This window comes from Gossypium hirsutum, chromosome A05, assembly GCF_007990345.1.
Source record: "Gossypium hirsutum isolate 1008001.06 chromosome A05, Gossypium_hirsutum_v2.1, whole genome shotgun sequence".
Classification (NCBI taxonomy): Eukaryota; Viridiplantae; Streptophyta; class Magnoliopsida; order Malvales; family Malvaceae; genus Gossypium; species Gossypium hirsutum.
Genome location: NC_053428.1, coordinates 17,515,265 through 17,533,971, shown reverse-complemented (window position 1 = coordinate 17,533,971; position 18,707 = coordinate 17,515,265). Strand labels below are relative to the sequence as shown.

At 37.0% G+C, this 18,707-nt stretch overlaps 3 protein-coding genes across 8 annotated transcripts; 2 read left to right on the top strand and 1 right to left on the bottom strand.

The window, feature by feature from the left end:
- Window positions 1-251: 251 nt before the first annotated feature.
- LOC107905753 (glutamate receptor 3.3) lies at window positions 252-6,273 on the top strand. Of its 6 annotated transcripts, none has more exons than XM_016832495.2 (7): window positions 252-595; window positions 1,999-2,340; window positions 2,462-3,804; window positions 3,900-4,177; window positions 4,781-4,812; window positions 4,912-5,318; window positions 5,563-6,273. In XM_016832495.2, the coding sequence occupies exons 2-7, from the start codon at window positions 2,076-2,078 to the stop codon at window positions 5,965-5,967; spliced, it is 2,730 nt and encodes a 909-aa protein (XP_016687984.1). In that variant the 5' UTR covers window positions 252-595; window positions 1,999-2,075; the 3' UTR covers window positions 5,968-6,273. The 6 variants fall into 6 exon arrangements, with proteins under 6 accessions (XP_016687984.1, XP_016687981.1, XP_016687982.1 ...); XM_016832492.2 differs by having other exon boundaries at window positions 254-1,089; XM_016832493.2 differs by having other exon boundaries at window positions 284-1,089; window positions 1,983-2,340.
- Window positions 6,274-6,707: 434 nt separating this feature from the next.
- LOC107905755 (glyceraldehyde-3-phosphate dehydrogenase B, chloroplastic) lies at window positions 6,708-9,629 on the bottom strand. Its single transcript, XM_016832498.2, has 9 exons — window positions 9,167-9,629; window positions 8,959-9,072; window positions 8,617-8,781; window positions 8,359-8,526; window positions 8,075-8,235; window positions 7,906-7,967; window positions 7,725-7,774; window positions 7,157-7,563; window positions 6,708-7,036 (listed from the first exon to the last, which is right to left on the bottom strand). The coding sequence occupies exons 1-9, from the start codon at window positions 9,269-9,271 to the stop codon at window positions 6,901-6,903; spliced, it is 1,368 nt and encodes a 455-aa protein (XP_016687987.2). The 5' UTR covers window positions 9,272-9,629; the 3' UTR covers window positions 6,708-6,900.
- A 3,094-nt stretch (window positions 9,630-12,723) lies between these two features.
- Window positions 12,724-18,472, top strand: LOC121229424 (protein S-acyltransferase 21). The gene is made up of 10 exons (XM_041113709.1): window positions 12,724-13,104; window positions 14,146-14,259; window positions 14,362-14,482; window positions 14,673-14,878; window positions 15,414-15,482; window positions 15,773-15,844; window positions 15,958-16,086; window positions 16,472-16,552; window positions 16,655-16,861; window positions 17,414-18,472. Exons 1-10 carry the CDS (start codon window positions 13,060-13,062, stop codon window positions 18,293-18,295), a joined length of 1,926 nt encoding a protein of 641 aa, XP_040969643.1. The 5' UTR covers window positions 12,724-13,059; the 3' UTR covers window positions 18,296-18,472.
- Window positions 18,473-18,707: the final 235 nt, after the last annotated feature.

Genomic DNA, 18,707 nt, shown 5'->3' with positions numbered 1-18,707 from the left:
TAAAATGACGCGGCAATTTTTGTTAGTAGGAAGAAAGCTAGTAGCTGTTAGTGTTAGGTTTGAATATTAAGTTTGGGCTGGGTCGTTAATTGGGCAGTGCAGCATGCGACCATCGTTGGGCCTCGATTGCTTTTGCAATTTCTTCACTGTCTTTTGGAATAGGCCGATCTGCGATGCAGGCCGCCATCCTAGAGTCCATGGCTCAAGATAAGCCGCATCATAAAACTTGATGCTGATAATGATAGAGGGGTCGGCAACCGGCAATTCCGGGTAGTTTACAGTGATTGTGGGGAAAGTATTGTTTCAGTTGTAAGATGATTGTTTGAGACTTTGTGACGGCTTCTATAGGATGGAAACAAGAGGAAATAGATTTGATGTGGATGGAACAGAAGGTATTGTTATTGTGAACGTAAATGTATGAGAGTATGTCACAGCTAAGTGGTCCATCTTGATCACAGCTAAGCTAGCAGAGACTCTTTCACATTTATACTTATAACAGATGCTGAAGGAAGGAAGATACAGACAAGAATCTTTCGGTCCCATCTTCAAAATGCCCAAATCGGCTGACTCTGCTCTCATCTCATCTTGCATTTGTGTATGTAATGTATTCCCTCTTTCACTCTCAATTTTCCTCACTCACGGTCGCAAGTTTACTTCCCTTAGGACAAATCCGACACCATGAAGTTTTCTGACCTTTCAAGCAAGCAAAGGTTACAACATCATTTCCAACCAACACGAATGCTTAAGTTCCAGCTTCAGTCATTAACTTTTCTCTATAACTTGAATCCAGAATTATATCATTATCAAGTAAATTGGCGATGTTTTGTCAGGCTGCCTTTTTTGACTTATGCTTTATTTTGAACTAAAAGAAGGAAACGCTTTGAAAGTTCAAATCCCTCATTGAACTCGTGGCTCTTTAGTGCGTGGGCATACGAATTCCAGTGCCTCTGTTCAGTTAATTTTAGTTGATTCCCCGATAAACAGAACACCAACAATGACGTTAGGACAGAAATACGGTGAACAGCAAGAAGCATCGCTTCCCTTTCTAACAAATACTTCTTCTCAATCTTTGTCCTAAATGGAACCCTTGTAAGTTGCTTATTGAGTAAAATCTCATTTCTGCCCCGCACCTGAACTTTGATTCTTTGATTGTGTTCCTTTTACGTTTGTATTTGGCAATTCTCACTTGGACATTGTTTTGGTTTTGCAACCCTATCGGCTACCATTAAGAATGGTATCCCCCCTCCTATCTCTCCTTTTTCCCGCATAGCCATAAGCATAGAAGTATAAGGCCGGTGGATTGTTTGGTAAAAAATATTCAAGTCTCATTCTTAGATTTGCTTTTTCAGCTGCTGACTGTGTTTCTTCTTCTGGCCTTTTTTAATATTATAGCTTCCTTCCTGCTTTATTATCACTTGCTTATTATTTTTTTATTGTGCTTTTTCCTCTGCTTTTTCTCTCTTTACTTCGTTAATTGAGTTTGAGATAAGGAGCTTTATACAGTTACTTCTTGTTAGGTTTCCGTTTTCTCCCAAATAAATAATATTATACTACCACTTGGCCTCATGAATGAATGTGCTATTCTTGAGTCTTGCTGCTTTATGTTGGTATGTTTTATTAGGTTTGATTCAGTCCTGGAATCTGATTCTGATTTCCACTATCATATGTTCACATTCTTTATTTTACCTGTCACCTCTATTGGTTCCGTCTCTAGATTCTTTTTGGGTAATTTTATCATTGGTTTCATCGTTCAATCAAATATATAGAGAATAATGAAGCACGGGGTGGTAGGTAAGGTTAAATTGATGGTTTTGTTTATAAATAAGGTTAAATAGACATGGCCTTTCCTTAGTAGTGTTTGATTGGTCATTGAAATTCTGTGCCCTTCCATGTTCTTTTGCTACTGGAGCTTTTTGGATCTTAATCTGTAACATAATATTTGCATAATATATCTTTAATAGTTTTATCTGAGAAACTTTTAGTTCCTTCTATATCTAGAGTTTCTAAAACGATTGGTGGCAATAGTGGACTCAATACATCTTGTGCCGGTCAAGTTGGTCTCATAGTTGACTGAAATGAATGTGGCTGGCTTTATTTTCCTACTCTCTCTCCACTTAGGGGTGTTTCAAATTGGTTATGGTAGAAATGCTTCCACTCAGCCAGCTGTTGTTAATATTGGAGCAATGTTTAATTTTGACTCTATCATTGGAAGAGTTGCCAAGATTGCTATTGATGAAGCTCTGAAAGATGTCAACTCCAATTCAAGCATTCTCAAAGGAACTAAACTTAGTGTTACACTGCAAGATACCAATTGCAATGGCTTTCTTGGCATGGTCGAAGGTAATTTACAATCCATTATCTGCTTTTGGTAATTACTTGTTTTTCTTACATATAATGGTCAAGAAAGAATATTGTCTGCTACTGATAATTAATATACTCAAATTTATGTGTTGAATAACAGCTTTGCGGTACATGGCGACTGACGTCGTTGCCATTATAGGTCCCCAATGTTCTGTGGTTGCTCCTATTATATCACATGTTGCAAGCGAACTCCGAGTTCCTTTACTGTCATTTGCAGCTACAGATCCCACCCTTTCTTCCCTTCAGTTCCCTTTTTTTGTTAGGACAGCACAGAATGACTTGTATCAAATGACTGCTGTGGCTGATATCATTGACCATTACGGTTGGAAGGAGGTCATTGCAATCTTTATAGATGATGATTGGGGGCGAAATGGTGTGTCAGCATTGAATGATAAACTTGCAGAGAGGCGCTGCAAAATCTCCTACAAGGTAGGTATTCAACCAGATTCTTCAGTGACTCAGGGTGCCATCATGGATGTTCTTGTTAAGGTTGCATTAATGCAATCTCGAATTCTTGTTCTGCATTTAAATCGAAGAGCAGGGTTTAAGGTTTTCTCTGTTGCAAACCATCTTGGAATGATGGGCAATGGTTATGTATGGATAGCTACGGATTGGCTTTCATTAGTTTTAGATTCTGAGTCTCCTTTGCCTTCTGAGACCATGGACAAAATACAAGGAGTTCTAACTTTGCGTCAACACACACCTGATTCGGATGGAAAAAGAGCCTTTTTCGCTAGGTGGAACCGCATAACTGGAGGTTCTCCACAGTTGAACGCTTATGGACTTTATGCTTACGATACAGTTTGGCTGCTTGCTCATTCTCTTGATGCTTTTTTTAACCAGGGTGGGGTTATCTCATTCTCTAATGATTCTAGGATAAGCTCTATGGCAGGCAGTGCTCTCCACCTTGAAGCAATGAGCATTTTCGATGATGGAGTGCTCTTGCTGAAGAACATATTGCTAAGTGATTTTGTTGGTTTGACAGGCCCGCTTAAGTTTAATTCAGACAGGTCTCTTATTCTTCCTGCATATGATATTATTAATGTGCTTGGAACTGGGATTCGACAGATTGGCTACTGGTCAAACTATTCTGGTTTATCCACTGTATCCCCAGAGACACTTTATACGAGACCACCAAACCGTTCAAGTGCAAACCAAAAACTATATAGTGTAATTTGGCCAGGAGAGACATTGTCTAAGCCTCGTGGATGGGTTTTCCCGAACAATGGAAAGCTATTGAGAATTGGTGTTCCAAATAGAGTCAGTTACAAGGAATTTGTATCGCAGGTTCGAGGAACTGATATGTTCAAGGGTTTTTGTATAGATGTATTTACAGCCGCTGTTAATTTGTTACCATATGCTGTTCCATATAAATCTATCTCCTTTGGAGATGGTCGTAAGAACCCAAGCTATACAGAGCTTGTGAATAAGATCACAACCGGTGTGAGTATCACTACGAGTGTGACTACTATGTTATTTCATCATATGTGAGATGTTGCTTTCTCCTGCTGGCTAATTGTCGAACTCCATTCCTGCAGGAATTCGATGCTGTTGTCGGTGACATTGCCATTGTTACAAATCGGACAAGGATAGTTGATTTTACCCAGCCTTATGTTTCATCTGGGCTGGTCATTGTGGCTCGGTTGGAGAAAGAGAGAAGTGGTGCTTGGGCTTTTTTGCAGCCATTTAGTCGCCGTATGTGGATTGTCACTGGTTCCTTCTTTCTCATTGTCGGAATAGTGGTTTGGATCCTGGAGCACCGGATAAATGATGAGTTTAGGGGCCCACCTAAACAACAAGTTATAACCATTTTATGGTGAGCGATAAAGTTTACTATTTTCTTGTGATGTAGATGCATTTGTATGTTTGCAAGTAGGATAGGAGTATTTACATAATATAGCATATCTAATCCTTGATGTGAAGAAATTTGTTCATGTCGGGTCAAGAATAATTTAAAGCAAACTGAAGAGCAAGAGACTAAATTTTTCTGTCAATCTTGAAATGGCACTGCAAAGAGAAATCTGCGAGCAGTGCATTGTGTAGTAAAAAATAATGAGAGCTGTCACAAGCATTTCCCCCTCCCCTTCATATCACTCTTTTTTGGTCTTGTTATCTATTTGTTGATGTTATCCCACGTCTATTTGGCTTCCTATGGTCTTATATTGAAATTGCGGCCCTCCACCTATTACCTATTGGTTTTAGGTTGGATGCATAATACTATCAATATCATAATGCTTAATTACAGTAAGCTTTTTCTTTATCGTTGTTGTTGTTATTATTGTTGTTGTTGTTATCTGATTGTTTATGTTTGTCATGCCACTTTATTTTCTTTTTCTAGAACAAAGTGTACAGTTACTTTCATCCCTTTTAGCTGTTTCCTGATGTGAAATAATTTGCAACTTGTTTGCTATCCTTGCAGGTTTAGCTTCTCAACTATGTTCTTTGCCCACAGTAAGTGAAGTTCCCACTATAATAATAAATCAAAAGGCAAGGCAGAAATGGTGTATGATAAAGTTTGATTAAGCCGGCCACTTTATATTCCTTTTGCAGGAGAGAATACTATGAGCACTCTTGGCCGTTTAGTGTTGCTTGTATGGCTCTTTGTGGTTTTAATAATCAACTCCAGTTACACTGCAAGTCTGACGTCAATCCTCACAGTGGAGCATTTATCTTCTTCAATTAAAGGAATTCAAAGCTTGGCAGCTACTAATGAGCCTATTGGATATCAAGAAGGCTCTTTTGCTGAGCGATATCTAAGTGAGGAACTTAACATATCTAGATCGAGGCTTGTATCTCTTGGATCACCTGAAGCTTATGCTTTGGCACTCAAACGTGGTCCTGGAAATGGAGGTGTCGCTGCTGTAGTTGATGAACGTCCGTATGTTGAGCTTTTTCTCTCGAGCCAGTGCTCATTCAAGATTGTAGGTCAAGAATTTACCAAAAGTGGCTGGGGTTTTGTGAGTATTTATTTTCTATCCTTGTCAGAAGTGATCATGAGTATTGGAATAACATCACATCACATGCATATTATTATCATTGACCATTTTTAGTTGTTCTGTGGCATGGCATCTGAAGACAAGGTTTTTTCCTTAAATTCATGCATCCATTAAATGAAAAACTGAAATTCACCTATTATTGGCAGGCATCCTTGAAGTCGCATAATATTCTGACCTGTTGTTTGCATGCATAATTTCTTCCTAGGCATTTCCTCGGGACTCTCCATTGGCAATCGATATGTCAACTGCAATTCTAGCACTCGCTGAGAATGGTGATCTGCAGCGAATACATGACAAGTGGCTGATGCAAAGCACCTGCAGTTTAGAGAGTACAGAGATAGAAACAAACCAACTTAATCTATCCAGCTTCTGGGGTCTGTTCCTTATTTGTGGGGTTGCTTGCATCATTGCCCTTTTCATATATTTTCTGCAGATATTGCAGCAGCTACCTCCTGCTCCTGAATCTGCTTCAATTACTGGTCAAGATAGCTCACATTCTCGACGGCTGCGGAGGTTTTTGTCACTAATGGATGAGAAAGAAGAGCAATCAAGAAGTGGGCAGAAGAGAAGGAAAGTAGACAATGAAAGGGATGATGAATTTGGTAGTTAAGACCCCGAGGAGAGAAAGGAGCAATAGCAATGCATTAATTACTTCTCATTTCATTCCTTGGAGTTGCGCATACCTAACTGAAACTGTGACACGTTCATGTGAGTCACCCCTTTTTTATCTTTAAAGCGACATAACTATTTATATGTATTCAAAGGCAAAGCATTGGTTGTGTACTTTAGGTTATATTATATATTAGGACTTTGATTTCAAACACAGTCCGTTTATTGGGATGATAATGTAATGCTAACTAATATTTTTGCCAGTCATCCTTGTATATTTTGCAATTCAATTTCCACTTTCCATGTACATCCTTTCTCTTGGATTCTTTCCTAGTCCACAGTCGATACTAGGTCCGGGTCTGGCATGGAAACTGCTTCTGCCATCGCCCAACAGTATCATGCCTTTTCATGAAACTGAGTTTCATTTGGTGCAATAACAATTCACAGAATTTTTTAAATTCTAGAGGTAACTTGCCAAAGTGATGCATACATGGGGCCATAATAATGAAATCTATGGTTAATACTTCAAAGTTCAAGTTGGATGCTGAGTTTTTTGCTTCCTTTCTTCCAACTAGCTTCAGGGCAGGAAACATTGCATACACATAGGGATACAGATAGATACAATATAAGTCCAATACAAAGGATTAAATTTTACAAAGTCAAATTAAGCAACTACGGACGCGATTGAATTCATACAATGAGCCTTTCTTTCCTAGTATCTCATCCACAGCAAGAAGTAAATCAATCCAAAGATTATTGCTGTTTTTTGATAGCTTCATGCATTCAAATGTTATTTGATAAATTCTCTTCATCCACTCTGGTGTTATTACAAAATGAGCTTATTGATAACATGAACACTGGAAAATCTTGACCACTAACTATACCACCAGCATGGAAAACAATTTTTTTTAAAAAAAATGAAAATTGCAATCATTTAAGCCTCGTAAACTTTGCATTCTTCATCAGCTGGGTTTGTCTTGCAGAAATCCTCCAAGGGGTCACTGCTTCCTCCTGCAGGCATGCCTGGCCACTTGCTTGCCACCAAGTGTGCCAAATCAACAACCCTTTGGCTGTAAATCACAAATATCAATCACATAATAACAGTTATTAGTGTACAAATACAGAAGATTAAAACGTTGACAAGTTCTGATTTTCAGCTACTTTAGCTTGTTTGCTTGCATTAGGCTTACCTGTAACCCCATTCATTGTCATACCAGGCCACCACCTTGACCATGTCATCTCCCATGACCATGGTCAATGAAGAGTCAATGGTGGAGGAAACATCAGAGCACCTAAAGTCCACCGAGACAAGAGGAACATCACACACATCCAATACGCCCTTCAATGGCCCCTCAGCTGCCTTTCTGAATGCAGCATTCACATCTTCAGCTGTGATACCCTTCTTCTCAACATTCACAACCAGATCGACAACAGATACATTGGGTGTTGGCACACGAAGTGCAATGCCATTGAGCTTGCCCTTGAGCTGAGGAAGCACAAGGGAGACAGCCTTGGCAGCACCTGTACTTGTTGGTACAATGTTCAATGCTGCAGCCCTGGCTCTCCTCAAGTCACGGTGTGAAGCGTCTAAGAGCCTCTGGACAATCACAACCAAAAATTCTAGTTTACTTCTTTGTTGAAGCAGTTAATTCTTTCAGCAAATAATCTATCATAAAACCAAAATTTTGAGAATATGCAACTTCTGGGTTCCTCAGTAGACTTTACTGTAGAGTGATTGATTAAACAGTATGATTTTACCTGGTCTCCAGTGTAAGAGTGGGTGGTTGTCATTGTACCCTTGACAATGCCTGGCAAAAAGCGAAAGGAGATTAGCAAATCTTGAACTGTTATCACGCAGGGAATTAGCCTAAACAACCGAAAAAGTTTGTCCTAGAATGTTTAAGCTATGAAATGATATATGAATACGAGCAATGCTTACCGAATTCTTCATCCATGACTTTCACAAAAGGAGCCAAGCAATTTGTGGTGCATGAAGCATTGCTGCAAGCATAAAATTGCCATCAAATTCTAAACCACTATAACAATAAAGAAATGGAGAATGATTATCATGATTGCTTAATTAGCGGGCAACTCTGTTCCAAACCAACCTTATGATGTTTGAGACCTCGTGGTCATAATCCCCTTCATTGACTCCAACAACATAGGTTGGAATGTCTGCACCTTTAGCTGGAGCTGTTATGATAACTTTCTTGGCACCAGCTTGTATGTGCTTCCCAGCTCCAGGGCCATCTACAAAGACTCCTGTTCCCTGCCAGATGCATGTCAAATTTGTTCTGTTATCATTGATACTCTCAATGAAGTGCTATACTAGATGATGGTAGAAGTGTAAATCTATGGCAAAAATCTTAAAGCATTAAGGACAACGACCTACCTCGATAACAATGTCAATGCCAAGTTCAGCCCACGGAAGCTGGAGGGGGTCCCTGTTAGAGACGACCTTGATGGGCTTACCATCAACACTGATAGTTTCATTGTCAACAATTTTTACATCAGCTTTGAAAGTTCCCAGCATTGAATCATACTTCAGCAAGTGTGAAGCCTGTGTTTTTTATTTTATGTATATCGTGGTTAATAAAATGAAAACATTGAAACTAACCAAATCTCAGTAGGTCGAGTCAGAGTTACTTACATTCTTGACACCACCACTGTCATTTACAACAATCACATCGAGGGGAGAGTTCTTCCTGCCATGCCAACATCGGAGAAAGTTCCTGCCGATGCGTCCAAATCCGTTGATAGCAACCTTCAATTTGGCAATTGTTTCGCCCCTAACAGGTGTTGCTCCACCTGCAGTCTAAATTCCAACACAGTTTCAAGTGATCAGTACCATATACAATTAGGTGCTTTGCGTTGATCATTTTAGTTTTTATATTGGTTATATCTAATGAAATCCATAGCTTGTGTACAAGGCTGAGAACGATCCAACGAAACATTGAAACTCAAAAAACAAAATCTTAAGCAGTGAACGAACCTTTGGAGTAAGTTGAGCAGCCACTACATCGAAAAAGGACGCATCTCTAGCATTGTTGACGAATGTGACGCATGAGGCGGATCGCAGTCCAGAGAATTCAGTAACTTGTAATCTCTACAAAACAAAACCGAAATGAGTATCCCAAGAGCAAAACAGGTAGCAAAAAAACTTCATTCCAAATCCTGAAAAGAGAAAGAGAGAGAGAAACCGTGGAAGAGCATTGAATTTGAGAGGGGAAAGAGTGTGTGGCCTTAGAAGGAAGCCTGGTTGTTGCAGGGATCCTTGAAGGAGCTAGACTTGCGTGTGTAGCCATGGATATCGGGTTCAAGCAAAACTAGTAATATTATTTTTGCAGTTGAATTTGGTGTTTCAGCTAAAACATTAGCATATAAATTATGGATGAAAGTGAAAGTATAAGGAATGTGTGGTGAATATGTAGTAGGACGGTGCATATATGCGATAAGATTTAAAAAGACTAAGATTGTGTCCGTGATGCCACTTCATAATTTGAGCCACAGATAGGTACAGTTGCTACATTTCCTCCAAGAGAGAAAGTGCTTTGGGTCAATGGGATGGATGGGATCGGACCAGATTTTTACAAGCAATTTTCTGGCTGTGAAGAAATTAGAGGATATAGATATCAATGTCATTTCAGACATAAAATTATTTTGAGGCTAAAATTAGAGAAATGAAACCAGCCCGCACCAAATCCACATAAATAAATATCCGCAATGTTCAAATGAGAAATAATGACCATCCATCCATCAAATCTAACAGTTAATCGCCCAATATATGTTCATTTATATATATTTTGAACATCGTTGTATTTTCATTAGTAATTAATAAAGGCGTTGAATTCGGAAAAGAGCCTACAAGAGCTGGTCTGGACTACATAGTTTGATAATTAGGGCCATAAATGAATTGAGCTTGAACGAATAAATTTCTGTTTATGTTCGTTTGTTTATTTTTAAACTTATTCATGTTTAGTTTGTATTCGTTAAGAATTTCAAATTTTTATTAATGTTTGTTTATTTAAAGTTATGTATGTTCATGTTCATTTGTTTAATGTTCACAAACATATTCATTTAACTTAATCGAACATGTTGACGAGCAATGTTAATAAATAATAAACAAACAAACAATAAATAAATACACACACATATTGTTTAGATATAAAACAGTCAAATATAAATATTAATAATTATATTATAAATGAAAAAAATTCAAATCAAGATAATTTTATTAATATATACTAATAAAATTTTTATAAGAAAATATCATTTATAAATAAACGAGTCATAAACATTGTTCGTGAAGATAAACGAACCAAACACATCTCTGTTCGTTTATTAAATCAACATAGAAGTTTTGTTTATACTCATTTATTTAATTTAATAAACAAAAATAAACGAATGTTATACGAACGATTCATGAATAATTCATAGAATGTTTTGTTCATTTACACCATTAGTGATAATGCAATTTGTTTCATTGAATAAGTATCTCTAATTCGTAGAATGAAAGAGTAAAAAACATTGCACCCAATTACAAAGCTAAGAGGGTGACTAATCTCACCCAATAAATTTCTCTAAACTATTAATAAAATTATATTTTTGTCACTCAACTTCAAAAAGTTACAAAATGATCACTGAATTATTCGAAAGTTTTCATTTAAGTCACTGAACTATTTGAAATTTTTTATTTAAGGCACTAAACTGATAAGTTTTTTTTTTAAATCTTGCTAGCGAGCTTCAAGTAACGATTCAATGATTAGTACTATCAACGAGTAGAATAATATACCTTAGATCTAAGTCGATTTAACAGCCAATGTTGGAGATAAGAGAAGGAAACAGTTTTGAATTTTAGTTAATAAATTTGTGAATTCAAAGTTGCTTGATAAAAAAAAAAACTAAATTGTAAAAGGGAAAAGAAAGCTTTAGATTGAATTTGTGAATTCAAAGTTGCTTGATAAAAAAAAATTAAATTGTAAAAGGGAAAAGAAAGCTTTAGATTGGTCTAGGTAATGCGAACAGGGAAGATTATATAACAACGATGTTAACAGTTCAGTAATTCAAATGAAAACTTTCAAATAGTTCAATAATAAATTTGTATTTTTTTTAAGTTAACAGACCTAAACGTAAATTTACTAATAATTTAATGAACTCAAGTGAAATTTACCATAAAACTATTTTCAATGTCTAACAAAACAAACTTTAGCATGACGATGAGCTGGTTGATTTTGAAACCTCAATACACTGCTAAATTTAAAAGCACTAAATCTGGAACAAAAAGTTCTAATGTCCTCAATCAAAGACACCATAGGATTGTCGTCTATAAGGTAGTTCACAACAACTAGTTGACAATAATTAGAGAGTCGCTTTCATCTTCGACACAAGCCACTTGCATATCTAGTAGCCATTGAATCCCCAATGATATTGGCTTCCATGTGAAATATGTATCAGTACTACCAGCTACTGCCCAACACCCTGAGCCCATCAACAGCTTCACATGAATCCAAGTCCAAAGCTAACTTATCAATATTTCTTTGAATATTTTTATTTTACTTAAAGATTCTCTGATTTGGCTGCATTGACCGGCTGGCTTGATTCAATTTTGCATATTGCGCTAAATGCTAAGCCAATAACACTAATAAATTATAGAAAAATCTAAGTTGGAGGAAATAGTCAATTTGTATTAAGATAAGAATGCATGTGATGTGATACGAATTAAGCTCAACAGCAGCTATGCAATGTCAAAATGCCTATCAATCAATTAATCACCAAAATCTTCGCATATTAGTAGGTTTAGTTTCCACGTTCCAGTGATTTTAATAACTTTAAGAGTTCGTTGTATGTAGCATTTACATCTTTTATCTTTCAATATTCTTTTATTATTAATTGCAAACATATATTTATATATACGGAATATTGTTCGTACTTAGTACAAGAGGTTGGTTATTGAGAGTTATTTGTGATTTGGCAGTGCTTATAGAATTATGCTGAGGTTTGAGCAAACTATCGACAATGAAATCATAGCTTAAAGTCTTTTAGTGATTGAAAGAAATTTGTATAAAAGAAGAGTCTAACATAAATTATTCTAGACAAGTGTTTCACTTTGACAGTTGAATCATGAAGTGTTTTACTAAAATGTGATAGGATACTATTCGAGATAAGTTGATAAATTACAAGTGACTATATTGCATGTGAGCTTGGATGTAATAAAAATGTTGTCCAAGTGTAAGATTAGTAATAAAATCATAAAGGATTTTATTGATATATGATTATCTTGGATGTAATAATAAGAATGTTAGTAGTAAAATTATAGAGTGAGATAAAATATTATCCTAAAGACTTATTTGATAAAAGTATAAGCCCCTGTACTCAGCTTCAAGTGATGGAAGTGAACGAAAACATATTTCATTTTCCTTAATTTCTATGGTGAGGCTATGCTATGCTTTGCTTGCTTGACGATGATGGTGTAAGAATTGTGAAGGAAAAGCACTAGCATGTCCATGTGGGTCAATCCTTTGTTCTGATTTCGACATGATAGCCAAGCCCCCCAAGCACTAAGAAACAAACAAGTGAAACAACCCAACAATTAAACGGAAGTAATGGCATGCATGTGAAACAGTGAATGTCATGTCCTTTGCACGTGGAATCAATGTTCAGTGTTCAAAACGGAGGGGTTTTGATTTTATTTCAAATTTTAGTTCACAAACGACGCCGTCTACTCGAATCCCATTTTTATATTTTTTCTATACTGTACCTGCACTCAAGTCCTCTTTTTTTCTCCTCTTCTTCAACTTCAAGGGCTCCCTCTCTCCATATCTCTGATCGACATGCATTCATTCAATTCTACAAACCCTAAAACCGAAAACTAACTTTATGCTTCTTCTCTAAATTACTTTACTGCTACTGGGTCAAGATTGAACCCCTTCTTCTTCATTCATGGGATACGTCGATTCTTATGCCACAAATAAATAAAAGGAACCAGGCCAGTGGTGAAGCAAACGTCTCTTAGATTTTGCTTGAAGTGTTTGCAAACTGGTTTTTTTTTTCAAATGTAGTGGTGGATAAGGGAGTTGGGAGCAGTTGTTTGACAATGGTGAGGCGTCATGGATGGGAACTGCCGGCTCATACATTTCAGGTTTTTTTCCCCTTCTTTTTATTATACGGCCAGCTGCTCTTTTTAGTAATGCTTAGAGTGACTTTTAAAATTAATAGCAATTTGGGGTCTTTGCTTCTTATGTCATTTACGTTAATACTTTGAAAAATCATTTCAGTTGCCGTGTGTTTATTTTAGTCTCATTTATGTACATTATTGTCTCTAGCGATGAGTTGCTTTTCCTAATCTCTTTTGCATATTTTAATTCTTTCTATATTTTGCAAGGGGATTTTTTTATATATGTATGATGCATATATATATTATGAATTTATGAGTGCCGGTTACCGGAGTTTTATTATTTGTGATGCATATTGATTTTGTTTGTCCTCATCGACTTGTACGAAAAAAAAAAGTAATGACCTAAACGCCATTTTTTTGAGGGCGTTATGCGAGTTTCTTTTATTTGATACTATTGATCCTTCACATGAAGAAGTAATCCAACTCGGGGAAAAGGATTTCTGGTGAAAATTTTTCAATTTTCTCATCGAAAATTTCATCTACCTTTGAGTATGCATAGTTGGTCAAAGTAATGTAAGCTTTACTTTGGAAGTACCAAAGAACGTTGAAACAAGCTGACATCTTAATTGTTATCTATTGCTTCAAACAAAATAAGCTATTAGATTATGTGGAAAATTTTATATGCTAATAAGGTTTTGATTTTAGCTTATAAAGTCATTATTGTTGATTCCCCTTGCTTACCAAGTTTATGTCATTGCAAATGGATGCCTACTTTTGACCTGTAAAATAATCACTAAGACTACCAATAATAAAATAAATCAAATTTGAAACCAAGTTGTGACTTTAGAAGAGAGCCATAATAGTCTATGAATTCATATATGGTAGACTTGATATTAAACATGGTGGCATTTTCTTGCCTAAGTAAGCATTACATTTTGTTGGTTTATGTTCTTGTAAGGTCCAGCCTCTAGCAGGATTCATGTGATAAATTTCTTGCATGTGTCTCGTTTCAACAATCACTCATTTTTGTTTTCTTTTGTTGTTTGTTTTTCAAATGGTGGACAGGTTGTGGCCATTACTGTTTTCTTTTTGCTATCGGTTGCATATTATGCCTTCTTTGCTCCCTTTCTCGGAAAAGATATCTATGAATATGTGGCTATTGGTGTCTACTCTATCGTGGTAAGCATAATAACCTTTAATTTGCTTTTACTTAAGGTTTAAAACTTCCTTAGGTTAGTTGCTTTCTTAATTATTATCTTAATGCTTGATTTTTGTTTTCAGGCACTCTCTGTTCTCATCCTGTATGTTCGATGCACTGCTATCGATCCTTGTGATCCTGGAATTCTTCTTGAAGCTGACAAGACACCAACTCGTAAATCACACACTGAAATGGATCTGTCTGGTAACTGTTTCTTTTTTCCTAGTTGTTGTACGGGTTTGCTAATAGATTGTATGGTAATTGTGAACTTAACTGGTTAATAGTTAGAATACTCATTTGGGAATTGTTTAATGGCTGCCTGTATTAAGATATGAACTTCTCTGTAGTTCATTGTATGTCTCAACTAATCTTGGATTTCATGCTGTTTAACCAGGGAATGCATCTTCTATCGAAGAGCCTTGCAAGATAAGAGTAAAGTATGGAAGACAATATAATAGGCATTGTTCACAATGGTGTTCCAAACTTGGAGGTTTCTTTTGTGCTTGTCTTGTAAAAGAAGATTGCTGCAAAAATGAAGACCTTTTGCAGCAACAATCTGGAGAAGAAGACGCTTTATTCTGCACATTGTGTAATGCAGAAGTAAGGTTCACACTAGCAGGAGAGTCCTCTCTTGGTCTCTCCCTGCACCTGAATGCTCCCCTCTACCCGAAAAAAAGACTTATCCTTTGTTTCCTCTCACTTTCTTCTTCCTTTTCAATGAAATACAAGAAATGAGAAGGCAAAGCAAAGCTAACTTTATCAAAATTAGCAACAGGAAAACCTAGAATACGGCTATATCTTCTTTTACCATTAGCCTGAACTTGTGCATTAGCACTCTTACTACGTGCATGCTTAGATACAAAAAAGTTTCTTTATATAGCTTTCTCTTCCTATATGATGAACATAAAGTACCTTTAATGTGCTATTTATTTACCTGTGTCTTGTTAGACACATTCGTGCTTTTCAAGCAAGAATTTCCCCAGGGTTGTATTCATACTAATTCTTAAAGAGTTTCCATGCTTCTGAAACAACCGGCTTGCATATATTTTGCTTTTTCTGGATGAAGCTTGTTTCTGATTGCATGGTGTTGAGCTATAATAACTCTCTTCCTGCCCTTCCAACTCACCTTTTGCAGGTGCGCAAATTCAGCAAGCATTGTAGAAGTTGTGAAAAATGTGTTGATGGATTTGATCATCATTGTCGAGTGAGTTATCAAACGTTCATCTTTTTCAATTTCATAAATTTTTGGCTAAATTTCTTGGTTTTTGAGAACTAATAAGAATTGAACAGCCAGAACATGTAAGTTTTGTAACTGAACTGGAAATCACTTAGGGCTTCTGGTTGACTAATTGTAGTTCCTTGGCAGTGTGCTGTAAGTTTTGCTTTTTGCTCTATAAATTGTAATTTCGCAGTAGTGTTCTGAACACAATCCTGCCTTTTTGTACTTATTTAGTTAATCTTGAACATGACTCGCTGTTTTACCATTTTATACAGTGGTTGAATAATTGCGTGGGCAGGAAAAATTACATCAGTTTTGTGTGCTTGATGGCAGCTAGCCTTATTTGGGTAAGTTCTTTGGATAACGTTTGGACAATGGTTCATGTCACTCATTGGCATCTCCTGGCAAGAACTGAACTTATTCTTATCTGCCTGCATGTATGCATGTATGTGGTCGTCAGCTTATTGTTGAGTTTGGAGTTGGCATTGCTGTCCTTGTGCGATGTTTTACTGATAGAAAGGGTACAGAAAGTGAGATAACCGAGAAGCTTGGAGTTGGATTCTCCCGCCCCCCCTTTGCTACTGTGGTGGTATGTTGTCTGCATTCTCTGCCCAAGAGCTTAGATGCTTCTGTAGTATTACTATGCTTGTGATAGAGCTCCTTGATTGATTGAGTCACTTTCCAAGACAAAATATGCTAAGATCTTAGAATATTTGCATGAATTTTATACAATCTATTTTGCAAGCTATGGAGAGTGAATATTGACTTAAACCTCTGATTTTCTTGGGCATTGAGAAGTAAAATTCCTAGTTCTAAAATGTGAATTTGGTACTTCAAAATATTTTGTAATTATATGTATTCTTGTTTCCCTGAGACTGGTTGGAGTACATAAATGATAGTGTTCATTTCTGTAAGAATGAATGAAAACCTTGGCTGCTATGCGTTTTGCCCTAACATTATACAAATGACCACAGGCCATCTGCACAGCTGTTTCTTTTCTTGCCTTTGTGCCTCTGGGCGAACTGTTCTTTTTCCATATAATTTTGATTAGAAAGGTGGGTCCTTCAATCTCTCTCTCTCTCTCTCTCACACACACACGCACACATACATCCTGTTATAATATGTAAATATTGAACCATTGTAATTTCTAACTGCAGGGCATCACAACATATGAATATGTTGTTGCAATGAGAACACAAAGTGAACCACCTGGACAGTCTGCAGATGGTGGAGATCAGCAGAGTATGCCATCATCACCTACCAGTTCAGCTGTGACTGCCACAAGTGGAAGAAGCTCTCTTGGAAAGAGGTTGCAATACAAAGGTGCTTGGTGTACCCCACCAAGAATCTTCATGGAGCACCAGGTACCACTACCATACCTACTAAACATGAAAACTCTCATTTATATCAGTGATAGCGTATGCCATCAAATACAAAAAATGAAGGCGGCATGCATATGATTTTATTAGTTCTATTATCACCTGTGATTTCATGATAGTTCTGCAGTTTGCTTTGTCAGAGAAACCTGGTTTGTAGACTCACATCCCTATCTGTATCTTCTGTTAAGAATTTAAATGAAGGGGAAACGATAGTGTTTGCAAAAGGAATTTTATGTTTAAAATAAATCCCTTTGTATCCTTTTCTGCTGGCTGCTTTGTGTTCTTCCATCTCTATTCTTTCTTATACTTGCAGCTGAATATATTTTTTGTCATTAACTTTGATTTTAGTTTGTAATTTCAAAAGAGTTATCGCTTTTATTGACAAATTGTGGCTACACTACAAATATGAATCTAAAATTCTTGTTATTCTTATTAAGGGACATTAACATTGCTGCATTCTCTATCAGGGCGATCATCTGTCATGAATTTGCTGTCACTTATTAGAAGTTATAACTGATCAATATGTTTTCTTGCAAGGATGAAATTGTCCCACATTTGGACCCGGGCCGCTTACCATCCACAGTAGATCCAGATGCTGTACAGCCACCAGACAAGGGTAAAAGATTACCCCAACGTCCTGTCCGAATAAGTGCATGGAAACTTGCAAAATTGGATTCTAATGAGGCAGTTAAAGCTGCTACCAAAGCTAGAGCAAGCTCATCTGTCCTTCGTCCTATAGGCGCTAGGCATCATCCTTGCAGCGCTGATCAAGTGTCTAGTAGTACTATTAGTGGAAGAAGCAGTCCCATTAGTACTGATCATGGGTTTCGGACAAAAAATGCTAGAGCAGGGACACTGAACTCATATCCTTCAAGCCATGCTAGCAGAGAAGACGCCGAATCATGTGCTCGAAGTGTTGATGAAATTAGCAGTGCTCATCTCTCCAGCATAACCCCCTCTCCAATGGCACAGCAACATTCAAATAGAGAACATTTCAACCCCATGTATGAAACGTCAGGCAATCAATCCCCTCTGTCTACAAAACAAAGTGAAGCGAATGAACATGCCGCTGGATATCCTATCAGGAAAAATTCTAGCTCGATAGAAAACTCCAAAACTTCAGTTTTTTGGGATCCTGAAGCTGGACGCTTTGTCTCTTCCTCATCCAGAAATGCAGGCTCTTTGCAGGCTTCTGGATCAGAGCTTTTGTATAGTGGTCAATCGATATTTTTTGGCAGTCCTCTTATGAATGAACTGGCTAACCGAGGAACGAGGAGTACTAGTTCATTGTCTGTCGGGTTGGGTAGGGGTTCTACATCGAGTCATCATTATCATCAGCAGGGTAGATTGCAGAGAGGTGCCCAGCTACCTGTGTTTGTTCCTAGTGATTCTCCCTCTCAACCAAAGCAATTTCCATGAGCACCAAAATAAGGACAGTAATATGGTTTTGAAGTTAAATCTTCATTTGATTTTAATTTAACTTGCTCGTGCAGCTTGTTCATATCTGCTGCAATGTATTATTTCACAGGAAACGCAAACGAATTAGCTTTACAAGATCGAACATTAGTTAGCAATGCATAATGCATTTCTAAGTCATCCAAAGGGGTTTTCTGCTATTTAATTATATCAATTGCGATTTTATTATCTGACCACTGTTTACTTGTTGATAATGAAATCTGTAGGAATAATGATCAAGAAATAGTGTTCATTCTTTATTATTAACTGAATAATAGAGGAGATGGAAAGATCACGTTTTACGTGTCGGTCGCCTAGATGGTAGAGAGCTGGAGATGCCAGAATGAAGGTTGTAAACTAAAGTAAACCCAACATC

Excerpts from the sequence above, each read along its gene's own strand:
- LOC121229424 (XM_041113709.1), top strand. The coding sequence starts at position 13,060 with ATGGTGAGGCGTCATGGATGGGAACTGCCGGCTCATACATTTCAG. Across the intron at positions 13,105-14,145 it reads TGCCGGCTCATACATTTCAG|GTTGTGGCCATTACTGTTTT; the intron begins GTTTTTTTCCCC and ends AATGGTGGACAG. Across the intron at positions 15,845-15,957 it reads TGGCAGCTAGCCTTATTTGG|CTTATTGTTGAGTTTGGAGT; the intron begins GTAAGTTCTTTG and ends TGTGGTCGTCAG.
- LOC107905755 (XM_016832498.2), bottom strand. The coding sequence starts at position 9,271 with ATGGCTACACACGCAAGTCTAGCTCCTTCAAGGATCCCTGCAACAACC. Across the intron at positions 8,527-8,616 it reads ACAGTGGTGGTGTCAAGAAT|GCTTCACACTTGCTGAAGTA; the intron begins GTAAGTAACTCT and ends TAAAAAACACAG. Across the intron at positions 7,968-8,074 it reads GAGGTCTCAAACATCATAAG|CAATGCTTCATGCACCACAA; the intron begins GTTGGTTTGGAA and ends TTATGCTTGCAG.
- LOC107905753 (XM_016832495.2), top strand. The coding sequence starts at position 2,076 with ATGAATGTGGCTGGCTTTATTTTCCTACTCTCTCTCCACTTAGGGGTG. Across the intron at positions 4,178-4,780 it reads CAAGTTATAACCATTTTATG|GTTTAGCTTCTCAACTATGT; the intron begins GTGAGCGATAAA and ends CTATCCTTGCAG. Across the intron at positions 5,319-5,562 it reads CCAAAAGTGGCTGGGGTTTT|GCATTTCCTCGGGACTCTCC; the intron begins GTGAGTATTTAT and ends ATTTCTTCCTAG.